General features: G+C 42.9%; 1 protein-coding gene across 1 annotated transcript in view; it reads right to left on the bottom strand.

Moving 5' to 3' along the window:
- The window catches only part of prrc2b (proline-rich coiled-coil 2B), a 33,231-nt gene extending 15,208 nt beyond the window's left edge, over window positions 1-18,023 (bottom strand). Inside the window, 13 exon segments of the mRNA XM_014133027.2 lie at window positions 47-228; window positions 1,351-1,696; window positions 2,134-2,293; window positions 2,417-2,498; window positions 2,613-2,782; window positions 2,947-3,083; window positions 3,180-3,508; window positions 3,741-3,887; window positions 4,067-4,130; window positions 6,163-6,265; window positions 8,391-8,568; window positions 8,744-8,920; window positions 17,823-18,023. Coding sequence (XP_013988502.2) covers window positions 47-228; window positions 1,351-1,696; window positions 2,134-2,293; window positions 2,417-2,498; window positions 2,613-2,782; window positions 2,947-3,083; window positions 3,180-3,508; window positions 3,741-3,887; window positions 4,067-4,130; window positions 6,163-6,265; window positions 8,391-8,568; window positions 8,744-8,858 — 2,013 coding nt within the window. The 5' untranslated portion in view covers window positions 8,859-8,920; window positions 17,823-18,023.
- Window positions 18,024-18,465: the final 442 nt, after the last annotated feature.

Below are 18,465 nucleotides of genomic sequence, written 5' to 3' on the forward strand. Positions count from 1 at the left end.
AGGGGCTGCTGGGAAAGCATCAGATGGTGTCGGCCGGGCGGCTCACCTGCTGCTGCTTTTGGAAGCGGGGCGGGAGGGGTTTGGAGGCCTGGTGGTTTGTGTAGTCGGGCAAGGGAGAAGTGGGATCAGCCCCGCCCTCGTCCTCATTGCGGTAGGGGGCAAAGCCCAAGGTGCCCTCTTCCCTGTAGTCCTGCTGGCCGGGGGAGTGCTCCAAGGGACACTCAGTGTCTGGGACAGGAGAGGAGAGGGAGCGGGTTATAATCCTACTTTTACATAGCTACCCATGTTTCCAGTGTTGCCATGTTTGTAGTTTTCCAGCCAAATTGGACTACTTTGAAAACAGTGTCGCGGGTGAAAATGTATTGGTCACGGGTGGCAGGTTTTTGGGCTACCTCTAAACTGTACAGCGGCCACCATGTCATTTCTCTTAAAAATATATACATTTCACTGTGACCTGCTGCTGACTATCAGGCAGTGAGCAAGCTGTTATTGAGTGAGTGAATGAGTGAATGGTGGATTGGGGGAGGGCCGAAGGGGTGTGTGTGTGTTGACAGCACAGGTTGAGAGAGTGCTGCAGCAGAGGCAGTTGAGTCACAGAGACAGCAGCATGCGCACACGTCATGACAACTTACCAGTTGTAGATAGGTTTTATGGAAAAGGGCGTCTCCGTAATGACCAAATGCGCTAAAACTGATATAACAGCGACAAAGCATTAGAAAACTACTTCGGGAGCACTAGAGCTCTTTGGAGAAATTTGCTCAGGAGGTGGTTTAAAGTAGACTGCATTCTTATGTCCTAAGAACAGCCTTTAGCCTTGATATATTTGTCATATACCACACCTCCTCTGGCCTTATTGCTTAATCATAGCAGTCAAAACAAGTTAAATCGACATCCATTGATGGAAAATGATCTGGAGAGATAAGGGCAATTCATATTTTCTCTTGCAATATATTCTTAAATTCGGAAGAACTATTTTGATGGAAACCGAATTTTGCTTCTTAACCTACATCATTAAAAATGACATCAATATTCCTTCTTAATTCACTCAATAACGTTATGGGAAAAGGGTTTATTGGATATATTTGGCAACTCCTGTCGGGGCAAACATTTTCGGGGGCTAGTTTTCAGGACTTGTGGGCAGGTTCAGAGGTCATTGGGGCTAGAAATTTTTGTTAGACCTGGCAACCCTGTATGTTTCCTACACGTCGTTCAGTGATAGCCATTCAGTAAAATGTTCAATTTCAACAGTAAGTGCACACTATGACTGAGAATTTAAGTTAGTATTTTTAACTGATCAACCTGAATAAATACATGTTTACTAAACAAACAGTAATGGCGGTTTGGTGTTACCTTTCGTGCCATATTGCCAGCTCTCCTGGTGGTTTTTGCTCTCTCTCCCAGTGGACAGTGCTGCCTCCTTGCTCTCTGCATCCTTCGCTCCCTCCTCAGACCTTGACAACTGTCTCTCCGTCTTCCCAAACCTCTCGTCTAGCCTCTTGAGCTTCTCGGCGCAGGCGGCGAGTCTCTCCTCACGGGCGCGTCTCTCCTCCTCCTCCCTGCGCCGGCGAGCTCTCTCCACTGCCTCCGAGAGTTCCGGTGATACAAACTTGGCCCGGGCAGGGCCCTGGCGCTCCTCCTGGTCGTCCAGGGGTTCACCCTGGTGTGCCATGCCAGGCCCGGAGCTCTTCTGCTGGGCCTAGAGACGCCACAGAGGAGGGTTCGGGGGTGTTAATGTGGGGACTACATGGGTTTTGTGTACAATGGACTCAATTATTCTCTTCCTACAGGTGTATGTACTCTTTATGTTTTAATGCCTAAACATCAGTTCATCTTACAGTGACCTCCACCATATCTCCATATGTGCTTCTGCATTTCTACCCTGGAAGTTGTAATTAAACATTCACTTTTTAATCACTACAAGGTGATTTGTTGAGTCTTATTTCAATCAAGGGTTATTGATAATAGTCATGTGCATTGTCTGAAGACTTCATGACCACTGATAGGTGAAATGACTGGACGGGCTTCTGCCATATTTCTTTAAACTCAAAACTTCAGAGATCAGTGGTATTGAAGGCTAGGGGGACCAGGCAAGGGTAGCAGCCTGAGGCATAGTGGACTCAGGTACGACCTTACCTGTGGTTCTCCAGAGGGGAACCTGCTGTTGATCTTCCTGTGGGCCATCTGCTCCTGGAATGCCAGGTAAGCCTCCTCCTCGGGGCCCTCCTGGGGGTACGCCCCCTCTCCTGAGCTCAGCGACAACTGGTGCTCGCGACGCTGGTTCTCCCATTCAGCCCTGGGTCAGAGATAGAGCTCACAATCAGTCACTGCTACAAGGTCACTGCTCTTAAAACTACAGAAATAACACCAACAATATTCTATTCAGTCACAAACACAAAGGGGGTGGGGGTAATTTCACCACATCTTGTTCTTTTCGGCGTGCTCCTCCTCATCGTCACTGAACTTGAGTTTCTCGCCATAATCCACTTCTTCATGGATACCTGGAATGGTGAGAGAGCAACATTTTTATCAAGGTCAATCTAGTTCCGCTGGGGCACATGCACAGAAATGTTGTTTCAGTCTTTGTATGATGCGATAACAGAAAGCCCCCCCACCTGCCCAGCCGTCTTCACAGTCGTTGTCCAGCTCATCCAGGTCCTTCAGGTCCTCTGGGTTGATGATGGCCGGACGAGGGGGTCTGTCACCGGGCCGACGGATGGGTCTGGAGGAGGGGTTGCGAGAGGGCCCACGGATGAAGCGGTTTTCTTCTCTCCTAACCTCACCGCTACAAGGAGAATAGGAACATGGGGAGGTGAGAGGTCTGCGATTATTTTTGCAAAGAAAAAAAATGAATTCACAGAATCTTCAATTGTATTATCCATTTTAATCTTTCATTATTTTAACTGAGCATCGCTTCCAGACAGTAGGCATATGCAGGTGACAACTTACTTGACGGGCTCTTGGTTGATGTTGGGGTAGGGCTGTCTGAAGGTGGGCCGGTTGTCAAAGCGAACTGGGGCGACCACAGTGACAGGGCCAGTGTGTTCAGCAGTGCCGGGAGCATCACGAGTCTCTTTGGGGCACATCTGAAAACCAATAGACAAAAAGCGTAGTCAGAACAGAACCTTGCATTAAGGTGTCATAAAGTGAAAATAAATTAAGAGCAATATTGTGCTACTTACGAAGGCAGGCAGCATGTCGTGGTAGGTGGTGGTGGTGGTAGGGTGGTGGAGCTGGTGATGGTTCAGGGCAGGGGGGGTGGGCCTGCGGAGGGGCTGGGCGGGGCGCAGAGAGGGCTCCTTGGGCTCTAGGACTGGAGGGGCGCTGACAACGGTGGCAGGGGTGGGACTGACCATGGAGGCAGAGAGGGCGGCAGAGGGGGGAAGAGGTGGAGGGGGGCTCCCAGTCTCAGCTACGCCGCTGGCCTTGCCCTCGGAATCTGAGGGCAGGCCTGCCGGCAGGGATGAGGGCAGAAGGTTCCTCCCACCACCCTCCCTCCAACTTGTCACATCTGGAAAGACAAGAGGAAAACGAATTTGAGAAAACAAGCCTGTGTCTTAAGAGTTATAAGGTGAAATTGCAGTGTATTCAGTTTTTTAAAGTATGTGCACAAGATTTTCCCACTGCACTTATTAGAAACTATGCTGTGAGGCTGCTCCACTATTCATAATTTAAAAGCATGTGGATTCCTTTTGAACTGGAGTACATGTTTGTGCCACCACAGCTATGTCCACTGCACTCACTCTGGGGGCGGAGGCTTGGTCCGGGCCCATACGACGGATCGAAGGCGCTTCTTTCCTTGCCAGCCTTGTCCTGTTCCCCAGCAGCCTTCAGCGTTGGAAATTCCTCGTGAGAGAAGGGCTGCAGTCGGTTTGAGGCCCTTAAACCTGCTGTCGCCATGGAAACAAGAGGCACAGCTGTCAGTCACAGCAGAGTCAAAAGAAACGGAGGCTGATGGAAAATCATGAGGTGGAGGCATGCAGTAAATTGACACGTCTGATAGCACCCCCATCAATGTTGACCAAAGAGACAGTGATTTTGAGCAGTCGAGTTTTCCATTCCAACTCACCATCTAGTTCTATGGCCTTTCCATTTAGCTGGGCCCATTGCTTTGGTCCACCTGTGTTTGTGCTCTGTGGAAACAACAGAGGAAATTGTATTAATTAAAAGAGATTTCAGTCTTGGAGGTGTGTTTCCTGACCAATTTTGCGTTCGGTTTGGAAGCCTATTTCACTTCCTTAAAATACCCAGAATGAATCGAAGATTACTCGAGTTATCTGTAATGAATTTTGACGTTTTGACCGAGGATGTTTTAGTTGCTCAATTTTACATCTAAGGTATTTCGCAAGTAAAGAAAATGCACAACGTGTGTAAACAGTTGAAGCTGCTAGTCTAACCATCTATGCTACTGATTAGAGAGCAATCACTGCAGCTCTTCACCCCATGTTAGTAGGCAAACAGACATCAAAACCCAACCTTCATTTACCTAGTATGACGAACGGATGTTCCAAACGTTTTAGACAAGATTGACTTTATGACTAAAATTATCCTATTTACACTTTGTAGTCAATTTTGACACTAGAATAACTTTCAGACTCATATCGATGCCAAATAGGCCATTTTCAAAGGGATACATTGCTTCTTAACTTCTCTAGGGTAGGGGGCAGTATTTTGATGTCTAGATGAAAAGTGTGCCCGTAGTAAACTGCCTGCTACCCAGACTGTAGGATATGCATATTATTAGTAGATTTGGATAGAAAACACTCTGAAGTTTCTAAAACTGTTTGAATGATGTCTGTGAGTATAACAGAACTCATATGGCAGGCAAAAACCTGAGAAAAATCCAACCAGGAAGTGGGAAATCTGAGGGTTGTAGTTTTTTAACACACAGTGACTAAAGGTTCATTTTGCACTTCCTAAGGCTTCCACTAGATGTCAACAGTCTTTAGAAAGTTGTTTGAGGCTTCTATGGTGAACAGAGAGCGAACAAAGGAAGTTGGAAGTTGTTGACTCAGGAAAGGACATGAGTTCATTGGCTCACGTTCACGTGAGAGGTAGCTGTGTTCCATTACATTTTTCAAGACATTGGAATCGTCCGGTTGGAATATTATTGAAGTTTTATGTTAAAAAGGCCCTAAAGATTGATGCTATACATCGTTTGACATGTTTCTACGAACGTAAATATAACTTTTTTTGATTTTTCGTCGTGACATTTTCAGCACGCTTCCGACATTTGGAGTAGCTTACTGAACGCGCTAACAACAAGGAGGTATTTGGACATAAATTATGGACTTTATCGAACAAAACAACATTTATTGTGGACCTGGGATTCCTGGGAGTGCATTCTGATGAAGATCATCAAAGGTAAGTGAATATTTCTAATGCTATTTATGATTTTAGATGACTCCTAAATGGCGGGTATCTGTATTGCCTGCTGTTGTTTTCTGAGCGCAGTACTCAGATTATTGCAGTGTGCTTTCCCCGTGAAGCTTTTTTGAAATCTGTCACAGCGGTTGCATTAAGGAGATGTTTATCCATAATTCTTTGAATAACAGTTTAATATTTTATCAACGTTAATGATGAGTATTTCTATAAATTGATGTGCTCATTCACTGGAAGTTTTTAAAGGAAAAACATTTCTGAACATTACGGGCCAATGTAAAATGGGTTTTTTGGATATAAATATCAACTTTATCGAGCAAAACATACATGTATTGTGTAACATGAAGTCCTATAAGTGCCATCTGATGAAGATCAAAGGTTAGTGCTTCATTTTAGCTGTATTTCTGGTTTTTGTGACGCCTCTCCTTGGTTGGAAAATGGCTGTGTGGCTTTTATTTTTTAGGCGCTGTCCTAACATAATCTAATGTTTTGCTTTCGCCGTAAAGCCTTTTTCAAATCGGACAATGTGGTTGGATTAACGAGAGTCCTATCAATAAAATGGTGTATAATACTAGTATGTGTGAGAAATTTGAATTATGAGATTGTCGTTTTGAATTTGGCGCCCTGCTATTTCACTGGCTGTTGAATAGTGTGTCCCGCAGGTGGGACGGTCACGTCCCACATACCCAAGAGAGGTTAAAGGCAGTCACTAAGACAAAAACAATCACAATTCAAAGTGAAACCGAAAGATGTAGATGACAAAAATCAAGAGGCCAAACCCACCTCCTGACTGGCTACCGGTGTGGGCTTCTGAAGATTGGAGACAGATTTCTGCAAAGCCAGCTGTGGCTGCAACTCCAGCAGCTGTGCTGTTGATGCAATGGAACTGAGGGAGGTGAGAGAGAGGGAACCGTCACTCCAGAGATAGACTAGATACATATAAATCTTGATACAGACATGCCATACTGCGCAAAGTTTCACTTTTACACGTTACAGAACTTGGACACTTGTAACCCAGCTATAAACTCTTGATGAATTTACCCCAGCCAAACAGTGAAGAATTAGAAATAGTACTCCCACTCTATTCTTTCTCGCTTACCAGGCAACATAACACAAACCGACACACTTTTCTGTTATCGAATTACTACATTTTAGTCATTGAGCCAGAGGCTCTTATCAAGAGCGACTTAAAGTAGTGAGTGCACACTTTTCTTACTTTTCATACAGGTGCCTCATGGAAATCGAACCACAACCCTGGCATTGCATGCTCTATCAACTGAGCCACATGGGATCAGTGTGAAAAATGTCATGCCTGCTATGCAAATAACACTAAAAAGTTGCAACATGAATGCTGGTTTTATAAATGCCATATGTTTGGTGTTCAATCAACATTGCCATATACTCATTGTATGTTAGCTCCTCAGTCTTCCTGCTCTCACTCCTCCAGCCACCCACAGACTCATACACACTAAACAACAGAGTGGTCACTTCCCACCAATCAACTCCCACACACAGACAGCTCAACAGCCTCCATGTGAGCTAACCTTGAGGTAGCAAACACGAACGCCTCTCAAGTCTGCGACACAAGGCTCTTTCCTGCAGCTGCACATGGGGCTAATGCCTTGATAACACCTAGTGGCATTGCGTAAAATGGACGCAGCATCATCTGGATGTGTGTGCAACAAAAGTTCAAAATTCAACTTCTGCTACCATTTCTGTCAAGCCGTTTACACATACAGTTTGACACACAAACGTATGCACCACACAGAACGTACTGCAACACTGCAAGTCAAACGCAGCGTTCCATTGGAAATGAATGTACTTCTGGTGTACCAAAATGCAATGAAGCTGTCTGTGTGATCGAGACGTACACTACCGTTCAAGTATGGGGTCACTTAGAAATATCCTTGTATTTGAAAGAAAAGCACATTTTTTTGTTCATTAAAATAACACCAAATTGATCAGAAACAAAATAACTTCTATTCTTGTTCTGAGAAATGAAGGCTATTCCATGCGAGAAATTGCCAAGAAACTGAAGGTCTCGTACATCGCTGTGTACTACTCCCTTCACAGAACAGCACAACTGGTTCTAACCAGAATAGAAAGAGGAGTGGAAGGCCCAGGTGTACAACTGAGCAAGAGGACAAGTACATTTTGTTATGTTGTTTTGAATTTGCCGCCCTGCTATTTCACTGGCTGTTGAATAGTGTGTCCCGCGGGTGGGACGCTAGCGTCCCACATACCCCAGAGGTTAACAATGTCTACATTGTATTTCTGATCAATTTGATAACATTTTAAACGGACAAAAAAAAATTGCTTTTCTTTCAAAAACAAGGACATTTGTAAGTGACCCCAAACTTTGAACGGTAGTGTACGTGTTTCAACACATCCATAAATTGCACGCAGACTGCACTGGAAAGTGTACAGAAACACAAACTTCAGCAAAGTGTGTACCAGGTGAACAAATACCCTTTTCTTTGCTCACCAACGCCTCCATCACCCATTCTTGCATCATCCAATGTTACCCTTTGGATGTGTAAAAGATGACTTGTTCTCTCAGAATACAAAACCTATTGAATTCATTTAACATATTGCATCATGGCAAAACATTAATCCAAGAGTGCATCTCAATAGTCTATAGTGGCATCCTTTCCTCATCTCCACTAATTAATCTGGAATGACCTGTAAAAAATGATTACATCACAGAATTTAATGCACATCACTTGTCAGTTTTCAGATCAGTGAGACGACAGCCATTTTAAACTACTGAGAGTATAAATCATTAGGCCGTTGTTTGCCAACTTCTATTTCTCCCTGGAACTTAATTGAATCAATAGCACTGATTGACCAGTGTTCACTAAATTGGTTTCGTCAATTTACATCAGTTGCTGATTGAAATGGCAAGATTGCTGTGTCTACGGATTTTCAATCTTCAAGAAGTTGGGTATAAATGCATTCATCTGTTATCCAGACCACCTTTCCCAATGTCCATCCTGGGCTCTCTCACCTACCTCTTTTGATCGGTTTGTTCCTGTGTGTTTGCCCATCCTGTTCCGTCTTTGGGCACGATAATCACGTTGGGATCGTTTCCTTTGTTCTCCGACTTCAGGCTCGGCAGGTGAGCAGGTGGGGGCATGCGCCTGGCTGCGGCCACTTTGCCAAGACTCTGTAAGCCATGTCGCGGAACTGCTGGAAGGAAGAGGGGGAGGGAGCGGACACAGACGGAGGGAAGGAGAGAGGTGTGAATAAAGCTCTTTGCAAACTTGATGTATTGGTCAAGCTTCATGGGCCATTCAAATACTTAAAGCCATGCACATAGGAGTTGAACACAGAAGTACTTGAGAAAGAATGGACAACGACTTACCTGCGGTTTTCTGAGTTTCTATAGACTTTCCCTTGTACTTATCAAATAGGCTGAGTGATGAATACTTGCTTTTCCCATCCTTGGACTTGGTTATTTGCCCCAAACGATCGGACATTGCGATGTAATGTCATCGAGTATGAAAATGTTTCTATGCGCCTCTTCTTGTGCCTTCTTTTTCTGGAGAGAGAAGAGAGGATAGAATGTTATCTAACAAACTACAGCAGCTTAGAATTGGAAAAGAATATCCAAACTATTCTACAGTGTGACGGAAATTAATTCAATTTCCCAAATACAACGTTTAAAGGAGCCCCAAACTCATTGCTAAACAAAAACCAAGGCCTACTAGCTAACTACACATTCCACAGCAAAGGCTAAATGCAGCAATTTCTTTAGCTAGACTGCTCGTTCAAGACTGAGAAGACAGTCATTGATCAAAACAACATTGGGGGGCTAAATATTCACATAAAACATTTTGATTAAATGGTCAGTCAGGCACATCCAAATACACGACCAGTTCTGCATAGTTTTAAGTACATAATATCTAGGGTGGTCTGGAAAGCATCACGCTTCACAATCACGCAGCAAGGCACACAGAAATATTTAAAGGGGGTTTATAGCCATAACAACAGGGCAGTAGAGGACGCAGTCTACCACTTTGACGGTTCAAAGCAACAACGTTCAAAGACAGCAAAGACTAGGGCTACTAGGAGTATGGAAGACTGCCAGACAAATGCAGATGGTTCCACATAGAACATATATGGAAAATATGTCCAAATAATACTCTTCTGAAATCCTCCTTTCCTTCAAGACAACTGGTGTGAGAGAAGTGGAAAATGAAATAGGAATGCCAATGCCATAGTCCTGCTTAGAATAGGAGTGTTAAGGGAAAGGAGATAAGGATAGGAAACCAGTTGTAACCACAGACACAGCCAGGATCACAGTGGACTTCAGAGAGACTACTGCTCTAGAGAGCTGCTCCCGGGCTTTCAGGGTAGAGTAAACAACATTTTATAAAGTGATGGAGGTGCAATTGTTATGAACGTTCTGAAGCCGCCCTCCATCGGCAGCGCCATAGCGGTGCCCTAAAGTGGTGATAAGCCCAGTCATTCTAGATGGAGGCTAACTACAGTTTAGTCTAAATTGCACTATAAAATCTCAATTTTATTTGTCACATGCTCCGAATACAACAGGAGTAGGTAGACCTTACCATGAAATGCTTACTTACAAGCCCTTAACCAACAAAGCAGTTCAAGAAAGAGCAAAGAAAATATATTAAAAATAAATAAAGAAGTATCAAAATAATAACGAGGCTATATAAAAGGGGGTACACGTTAGTCGAGGTAATTTGTACATGTAGGTATGGGTAATGCATAGCTAGTGCGTAACAGCATTGTAAAAACAAATGGAAGGGAGGGTGTCAATGTAAATAGTCCAGGTGGCCATTTGATTAATTGTTCAGCAGTCTTATGGCTTGGGGGTAGAAGCTGTTAAGGAGCCTTTTGGTCCTAGACTTGGTGCTCCAGTACCACTTGCCGTACAGTAGCAGAGAGAACAGTCACTTGGGCGACTTGAGTCTGACAATTTTATGGGCCTTCCTCTGACTCTATAATGCCTGGAAATACGATGACATTGTTAAAAGTAGTCAAATATTTAGTAGGAAACAACTTTGCCAGCATTATCATGTCATCAAACATACAGATGGCAATGCTGCCAACAGCTAGCAAAGTTCGTCAAAAATAGCTAGCAATGCTAACGTTAGCTAGCTAAAACCCAGTGGCCTCCAATCTTAGCTAGCTAGCTGACATTATACTGCATATAAAGTCAATCTGGTGACATCAAAATGATGACGAAGGGTTTTCCTACAAATTATTTGCCTCCCTTTGAACGTCACTCTAATTTCCAAGTCAATTTAATGCACTTTTGATCAAATCTTCATCAGTGCTCATCGATGACGCATTGAGTAGAATGCTCAGTGGGGCATAAGTCCAAAACAAACTTTCAAAACAATATTGTGACAAAACACGCAACCCATGAATAGAATTGGGCAGCCACGCAATCTAGGCCTACTCGTTAACAGACTTTGAATTACTGGAGCTACTTCAACAAAACCCTACTGTGATGAGGCCTATTGCAATTTGTGATCTAGAAATAGTGTTTTCTGATGTGAAAGAACATGCATCTACAAAAATGGATACCGGTTAACCTGCTGATACTGATCTGACTGAAGAACCAGACATTGATGCCACCACTTAGAAATTTGAATAGAGTACGCCTACATTGAAGCCGCTTCAGGTTCCAGCCTTCAAATTGAAAGGTTGCCTGGGGTACCTCCACTGAGTATTGAGTTTATTATTAGTAACGATACTAGAATTGGTAGAATGGATGTGCCAATTCAAAGTGATAATCAGCCAATGGATGCATATTGCATCATCTCTCTGAAAGTGAATACAGTGCTCAGAGCACTGCATTTCTGCTGATACCATCTTTGCATTCAATGACATTGCGGAAATATATATATTTTAAAAAAAGTGTCTGCTCTACTCTGCTTTTCTACATAAAACCCCTTGTGAGAACCCCTATATCCCTTCCTAGTCCATTGATGCGGATTCAAAAATGAACATGACATCAACCAGACATATTCGGCTTATCTCCTGAGATTGCGTTTGAAATACTAGCAATCTAGATAAAGAGTTCATCTGTTCAACTGAAAACTCGTTAATGACATTCAATTGAATGAAACGAATACTGCATCGGACTATTGTTAGAAGACTTTGAAATGCTAGACAGTTTGACAGACATCCATCAACCAAATTGAGTCAACCATGCCAGTGATCCTTTCAAATCTCAGCCAGTGTAAATTTCAAGAGTCACATCAATGTAGGATCGCTAGCCTACATCAGAGATACTGTGTATAATGACTATGTTCTTGTCGCCGCCCTAACAATGGGAGTCATTGTCCCAAATGCGGGTGGTCTGCTTATTGGGTACAGATTGACGGGAGTGAACCCTATCTCTTCGCCTCTTCCTCTCTGCCTACATGCAGCCGGACATTTTAATAGCCACTAGCTGTTATTTGTAACCTGATGTTCTAGCTAGCTACAGTGTCTTCAGAAAGTATTCACACCCCTTGTCTTTTTCCACATTTTGTTGCGTTAGTCAATTTAAAATGGATTAAATTGAGATTGTGTCACTGGACTAAACACAATACCCCATAATGTCAAAATGGAATTAAGTTGCATAGTGTTAAACACCACTATTGCACACCATTGTTGAATGACTACATCATCTCTGTACCCCACACATACAAGGTCCCTCAGTTGAGCAGTGAATTTCAAAGAATTTTCAAAGACTCAACTACAAAAATAAGGGAGGTTTTCCAATGCCTCACAAATAAGGGCACCTATGGTAGATTGAAATATATATATTTATTGCTTTAATTAATTGCACAAAGTCAAAGAACTACAAATCCTATATAGCCTATTCTTGGCTATTTACATTGTTTTGTTCACAAGCTAGGTTGTTTTTCAAATGTTTGAGTTTCAACTGCTAGGGAAGAGAATACAACACTGCTAGTAGACAATCTCACAGGCACAAACATGACTCGAGACGCATTACCACCATAACCTCCTGCCCTTAAGGGGCAGGTGAACATTTGTCTCATCTGTGATATTTTGGTTAAAAGACTCAGGTCACAAAAAAAAAAAATGAAATGAAACAATACCACATTACCTCTTACTAGTAATACATTATTGTTTTAGAAATATTACAAAGCATGCTCATCCATTTTTTGGTGTACGCTTGGCGGGGGAAAAGTATTTCTACCTGCCACAGTGGCTTGTGGACCAAAAAGTCAAGCTGGCGTACAAAACCTAAAGTAAAACACGCAAAAACAAAACTTAAGAACGGAAAGCATAGAAATAACACACACAGAATATATCTACAGCTTCTTAGACTTGCTTTAAAACGAGAATGACAGCTCGATAACTCCATTTCTATGTGAATTTTGGTCGGGTCACAGAAAATGTACATATTGCAGGTTTTTAAACAGTAAGTTCATAAATAAGCAGACGCAGATTAAAACACCTGCTTTTATGAGAAATCTTTTAAAATATTAGGATAGGTAACAAGGATGCAAAGTGCTGAGGGCCCAAAAAGGTGACACTTTTTTGGCACCGAAATATGCCAAAAAAATCCCTGCTAGGGGGAAAGGCAGGTTTTAACAACAAAGAATATGATCTACAAGATCAGCCTCTGTGTAAAATAAAAAGTGGTTCATGTGAACCTAACTCACAGCTAAAAAATGTAAAGAAAGCAATCTAATGTTATTTGTTGCCTAGACTTTACTGCAAATGATACTCAAGTCTTGAGGAAAAAAAACAATACACTAATATTGCAGTTAGCCATGACAGCCTTTATAATAGAGCGCTTGTGACCAGACACATAAATATTGCACTTGGGAAAAAAACATCTTAAAGTAGAAATAAAATGAAACAAACAGACATTCTATTTTTGCTCTATTATAGTGGCCACTATAGACGTCAATCAAGTGCGCAAGGCTACATGTGTGGGGATGTGCTGCTGTAAATGGCAAGCTGACTTTCCAGAGCGCACGCTGATGCTGTAACTAGTAAATTGGTTGTCTCTTCTTTCTTCAGTCGCGGGCTGCGCTGCATTCTGTTGTTATGTAAACGATTGGCTGCGCCCCCTCTCCCAAACTTGTCTCATCGGATCTACACAAATCACGTAGGTCACCTATTTTGGATTCAAAACGGCGAAATTCGCCAAAAGGTGACCAGTTTGCATCCCTGATGTAAACAGCTTAAATAGGAGTTCCAGTGGTGTATGTGATCTGTGCATGTGGCAGCACCCTCTTATGCACGAAGTGAGTTTCGAAAAAACAATGCATCTTAGAAATAGTTCACATACAAACTTCATATGTCCGAACTTAGAATCAAATAGCATAACCAAAAATATCAAAATCAAATGACATTTTATTGGTCACATACACATACTTTGCAGATTGCAGGTGTAGCGAAATGATTGTGTTCCTAGCTACAACAGTGCAGTAGTAATTAACAATTCACAAAAACACACAAATCTAAAAGTAAGCTTGGGATAAAGAAATATATACATATTACATTGGGCAATGTTGGAGTGGCATTGACTAAAATACAGTAGAATATAATACAGTTTATACATAAGCAATGAGTAAAGCAGTATGTAAAAATGATTAAAGTGACTAGTGTTCCATTATTAAAGTGACCAGTGATTGAGAGTAATATATATATATGATAGTGGGGTGAACAGGCCGTGGCTTGGGTGGTTGATGTACTTGATGCTTTTTGGCCTTCCTGTGACATCGGGTGCTGTAGGTGTCTTGGAGGGCAGACCGCACCACCCTCTGGAGAGCCCTGCGGTTGCGGGCAGTGCAGTTGTCGTACCAGGCGGTGATACAGCCCAACAGGATGCTCTCAATTGTGCATCTGTAAAAGTTTGTGAGGGTTTTAGGTGCCAAGCCAAATTTCTTCAGCCTCCTGAGGTTGAAGAGTTCTTCACCACACTGTCTGTGTGGGTGGACCATTTCAGATCATGGGTGATGTGTACGCCGAGGAACTTGAAGCTTTCTACCTTCTCCACTGCAGTCCTGTCGAAGTGGATATGGGTGTGCTCCCACCGCATTTAACCACGTCAAGGTGACTGTGAATATGGGCGAATACAAACAGTGTAGTCATTCCCTCCATAAGTCAATCAAACAGGCAAAACGTCAGTACAGAGACAAAGTGGAGTCACAATTCAATGGCATAGACACGAGACCCATGTGGCTGGGTCTACAGACAATCATGGATTACAAAGGGAAAACCACCCACGTTGTGGATACCAACGTCTTGCTCCCGGACAAGCTAAACACCTTTGCCCGCTTTCAGGATAACACAGTGCCACCGACGTGGCCCGCTCCCAAGTGCTGCGGGCTCTTGTTCTCCGTGGTCGACGTGAGTAAGACATTTAAGCGTGTTAACCCTTGCAAGCCTGCAGGCCAAGATGGCATCCCTACCGCGGCCTGAGCATGAGCAGACCAGCTGGATGGAGTGTTTACGGACATATTCAATCTCTCCCTATCCCAGTCTGCTGTCCCTACTTGCTTCAAGATGTCCACCATTATTCCTGTACCCAAGAAAGCAAAGGTAACTCAACTAAATGACTATCGCCCTGTTGCACTCACTTCTGTCATTCTGTCATCATGAAGTGCTTTGAGGCAAGTTAAGGATCATATCCCCTCTACCTTACCTGAGACCCACTTCAACTTGCTTACCGCCCCAATAGATCCACAGACGATGCAATCGCCATCGCACTGCACACTGTCTTATCCCATCTGGACAAGAGGAATACCTACGTAAGAATGCTGTTCATTGACTACAGCTCAGCCTTCAACACCATAGTACCCACCAAGCTCATCATTCAGCTTGGGGCCCTGGGTCTGAACCCCACCCTGTGCAATTGGTTCCTGGACTTCCTGACAGGCCACCCACAGGTGAAGATAGGAAACAACACCACTTTGCTGATCCTCAACACAGGGGCCCCACAAGGGTGCGTGCTCAGCCCGCTCCTGTACTCCCTGTTCACCCATGCCTCCAACGCAATCATCAAGTTTGCAGACGACAACAGCGGTAGGCCTGATTACCGACAAGACAGCTTACAGGGAGGAGGTGAGGGCCCTGGCAGAGTGGTGCCAGGAAAATAATCTCTCCCTCAACATCAACAAAACGAAGGAGCTGATCGTGGATTTCAGGAAACAGCAGAGGGAGCACGCCCTTATCCAGATCGACGGGACCACAGTGGAGAAGGCTGAAAGCTTCAAGTTCCTTGGCGTACACGTCACTGAAGATCTGAAATGGTCCACCCACACAGATAGTGTGGTGAAGAAGGCGCGACAGCGCCTCTTCAACCTCAGGAGGCTGAAGAAATTCAGCCTGGCCCCTAAGACCCTCACAAACATTTTACAGATGCACATTTGAGTGCATCCTGTTAGGCTATATCACCTCCTGGTACAGCAACTGCACCACCCGCAAACACAGGGCTCTCCAGAGGGTTGAGAATGGGACTAGTCTACTCAACACGTCACTGAGGACACAGTACCTGCCTCCCATGACACCTGCAGCACCCCGGTGTCACAAGAAGGCCAAAAAGATCATCAAGGACGTCAACCACCCTAGTCATGGCCTGTTCACCCCACTATCATCCAGTAGAGGTGCATCAAAGCAGGGACTGAAAAACATTATCTCAATGCCAGACTTAAATAGCCATCACTAGCCAGCATCTACCCAGTTCCTCAACCCTGCACCTTAGAGGGTGCTGCCCTATGTACATAGCATCACTGGCCACTTTAATAATGTAACACTAGTCACTTTAATAATGTTTACATAGTGCTTCACTCATCTCATATGTATATACTGTATTCTATACTACTGTATTTTAGTCAATGCCACTCCTACATTGCTCAGCTAATATCTATATATTTCTTAATTCCATTATTTTACTTTTAGATTTGTGTATATTGTGGTGAATTGTTAGATACTACTGCACTGTTGGAGCTAGGAACAAAAGCATTTCGCTACACCCGCAATAATATCTGCTAAATGTGTGTATGTGACCAATAAAATTTGATTTGATGTGCATCAGGCCATGCAAAACGAGCTAAAGCGTTCAAAACAACTGGGAACACTGAAAAATACGAGGCCAAGTCATGACGTCAGAGCTCTAGAACGACGCCCGAGTTCGAATTCCGAGTTGGATGACCATTCAAAACAATTCTCCCAGTCGGAGCTCGTTTTCACCTACGAGTTCCCAGTTGTTTTGAACGCTGCATACTCCTGTACTCTTCCCTTGACGTCACTTTTCCAACATGACTTCGGTCAAATTCAGATAAAATATAAATTCCTCCCAAAATACAAATGTAAAGTGATATGTCGTATTAAGACTTTTAGTTGGATGGATTGTACAAATCAGAATGTTTAACAACAACCTAATTCTGTAATCTTTCGTTTAAAGTTTTCCAGTGTGTTTGTCGCCGTTATTTCTTGACGCGTATCAGTTCTAGCGGGTTAATATTGATGGTAAAAAAGACATTCAGAATAGCTAGTTCAATTATTCCGGGTTAACACTCAATTATTTTAAAGATGGATCCAAATAATCAGATATTCATCAGCAAACAAACGGTTCAAAGGCAACAAACCCCCAAATAAAACAACACAGCTTTCTAGCTACCACCAAGGCATAATTAAAATGGCAGTTTGCAGTGATGTTAGCCAGCTATTTTATACGGATGCTAGCTAGTTAACGTTTGCTAATATAATTGCAAAACATGGTTGATGCTCGCTACACAATACATATTGGCTTATGTCTATCAATTACAATATTAGTTAAAACAGAGGGAATTAGGCCATGGATGAATCCATGTTGATAGTGAAATCATAACGTACTGGTCAAACGTAGTGGCAGGCAGGGGCGAGCTAACTAGTTAGCCATCCGAACTGAATTAGCTTGTTAGCTTGCTAGCAAGCTACACGCTTGGTCTGCACAGCATCACAGTATGTAAACATTGCGTTGTTTATGTCTGCGACTTCGTGAAAAACAGCGGTGACACATTGCCATTAATCCTTAATCATGACAATAATTGATTAGGTGTTGATATCTCAGTTTAAAATAATATTGACACCGAAGTTATTTAGCTAGATGTTAAATTAGCTAACCTAACAACTAACGTTACTAGCTAGCGAAGATTGTGAGACGGCAAATCAGATGAAGTTCCTGTCTTGTATTCCAAAAACAAATCCCCAGAAAACGCACAAATTTGGCATCTGAGACTAGAACACGTAGCTATAATGAAACCCTTGCCTTTGAGCTGAGAACAAAGTATATAAGCAATTTTCCAGATTTCAGGACCACGGCAGGCAGCGATAAATATATAGGACAAGATTATTAAAAATGGCTGCTGCCCAGAACAAAGCAACAATAAAACTGGGCAGTCGAAGAAGTCAATGCAAAAACATACATATAACCCCAAATCACATTAATAACTCACCGATTTTACTTGTTAGTATTTCGTGTGATCAATAAAGGAGATTTAATTCCTAAATATTAGGTTTCTTCAAAGGATGGCTGGTGATTGTGCTGCCGACTCTTAATCTATTTGACCGTTTACTTGAGTTGTTGGTGGGCAACCTACCCGGCCTGAAAAAGAAAGTCCTTGCTCTCGTCGACTGGTGTGGTTGTATACGGATATGACGAAGAAAATGGAGCAGTGACCCCTGGCGTCCTTTTTAGAACATTACATTTCAGTTACAGAGATTTATGAACTTGTATTTGCTTATATTCAATGTACACTGATATCACATTTGTGATATGTTTCCCCTTGAGTTTTTCTCCATGTCTTATTTATTTTGTATGATTTGGTGATGAATAGGATGAGAGCTTCTTGCATCAAAACATGTCATGTTTCTTGTGGAAAACATATATTATTTTATGTCATTGCAAAAAAAAACTGTGCACTAGAGAATGCCTTAATTTATGGGCAAAAACAAGTAATTCTCATGAAGAGCAATGAGTCAGTACCAATGCTATGCTTGACATCGACCTCTTCGAAATTGCAGTGATCTTACGGTTGCAATATCAAGTTCAGTGGTTGAGGAGACAAACTGCAGCCAGCAGCACTGTATCGCATGCTT

This window comes from Salmo salar, chromosome ssa01 (assembly GCF_905237065.1).
Source record: "Salmo salar chromosome ssa01, Ssal_v3.1, whole genome shotgun sequence".
Classification (NCBI taxonomy): Eukaryota; Metazoa; Chordata; class Actinopteri; order Salmoniformes; family Salmonidae; genus Salmo; species Salmo salar.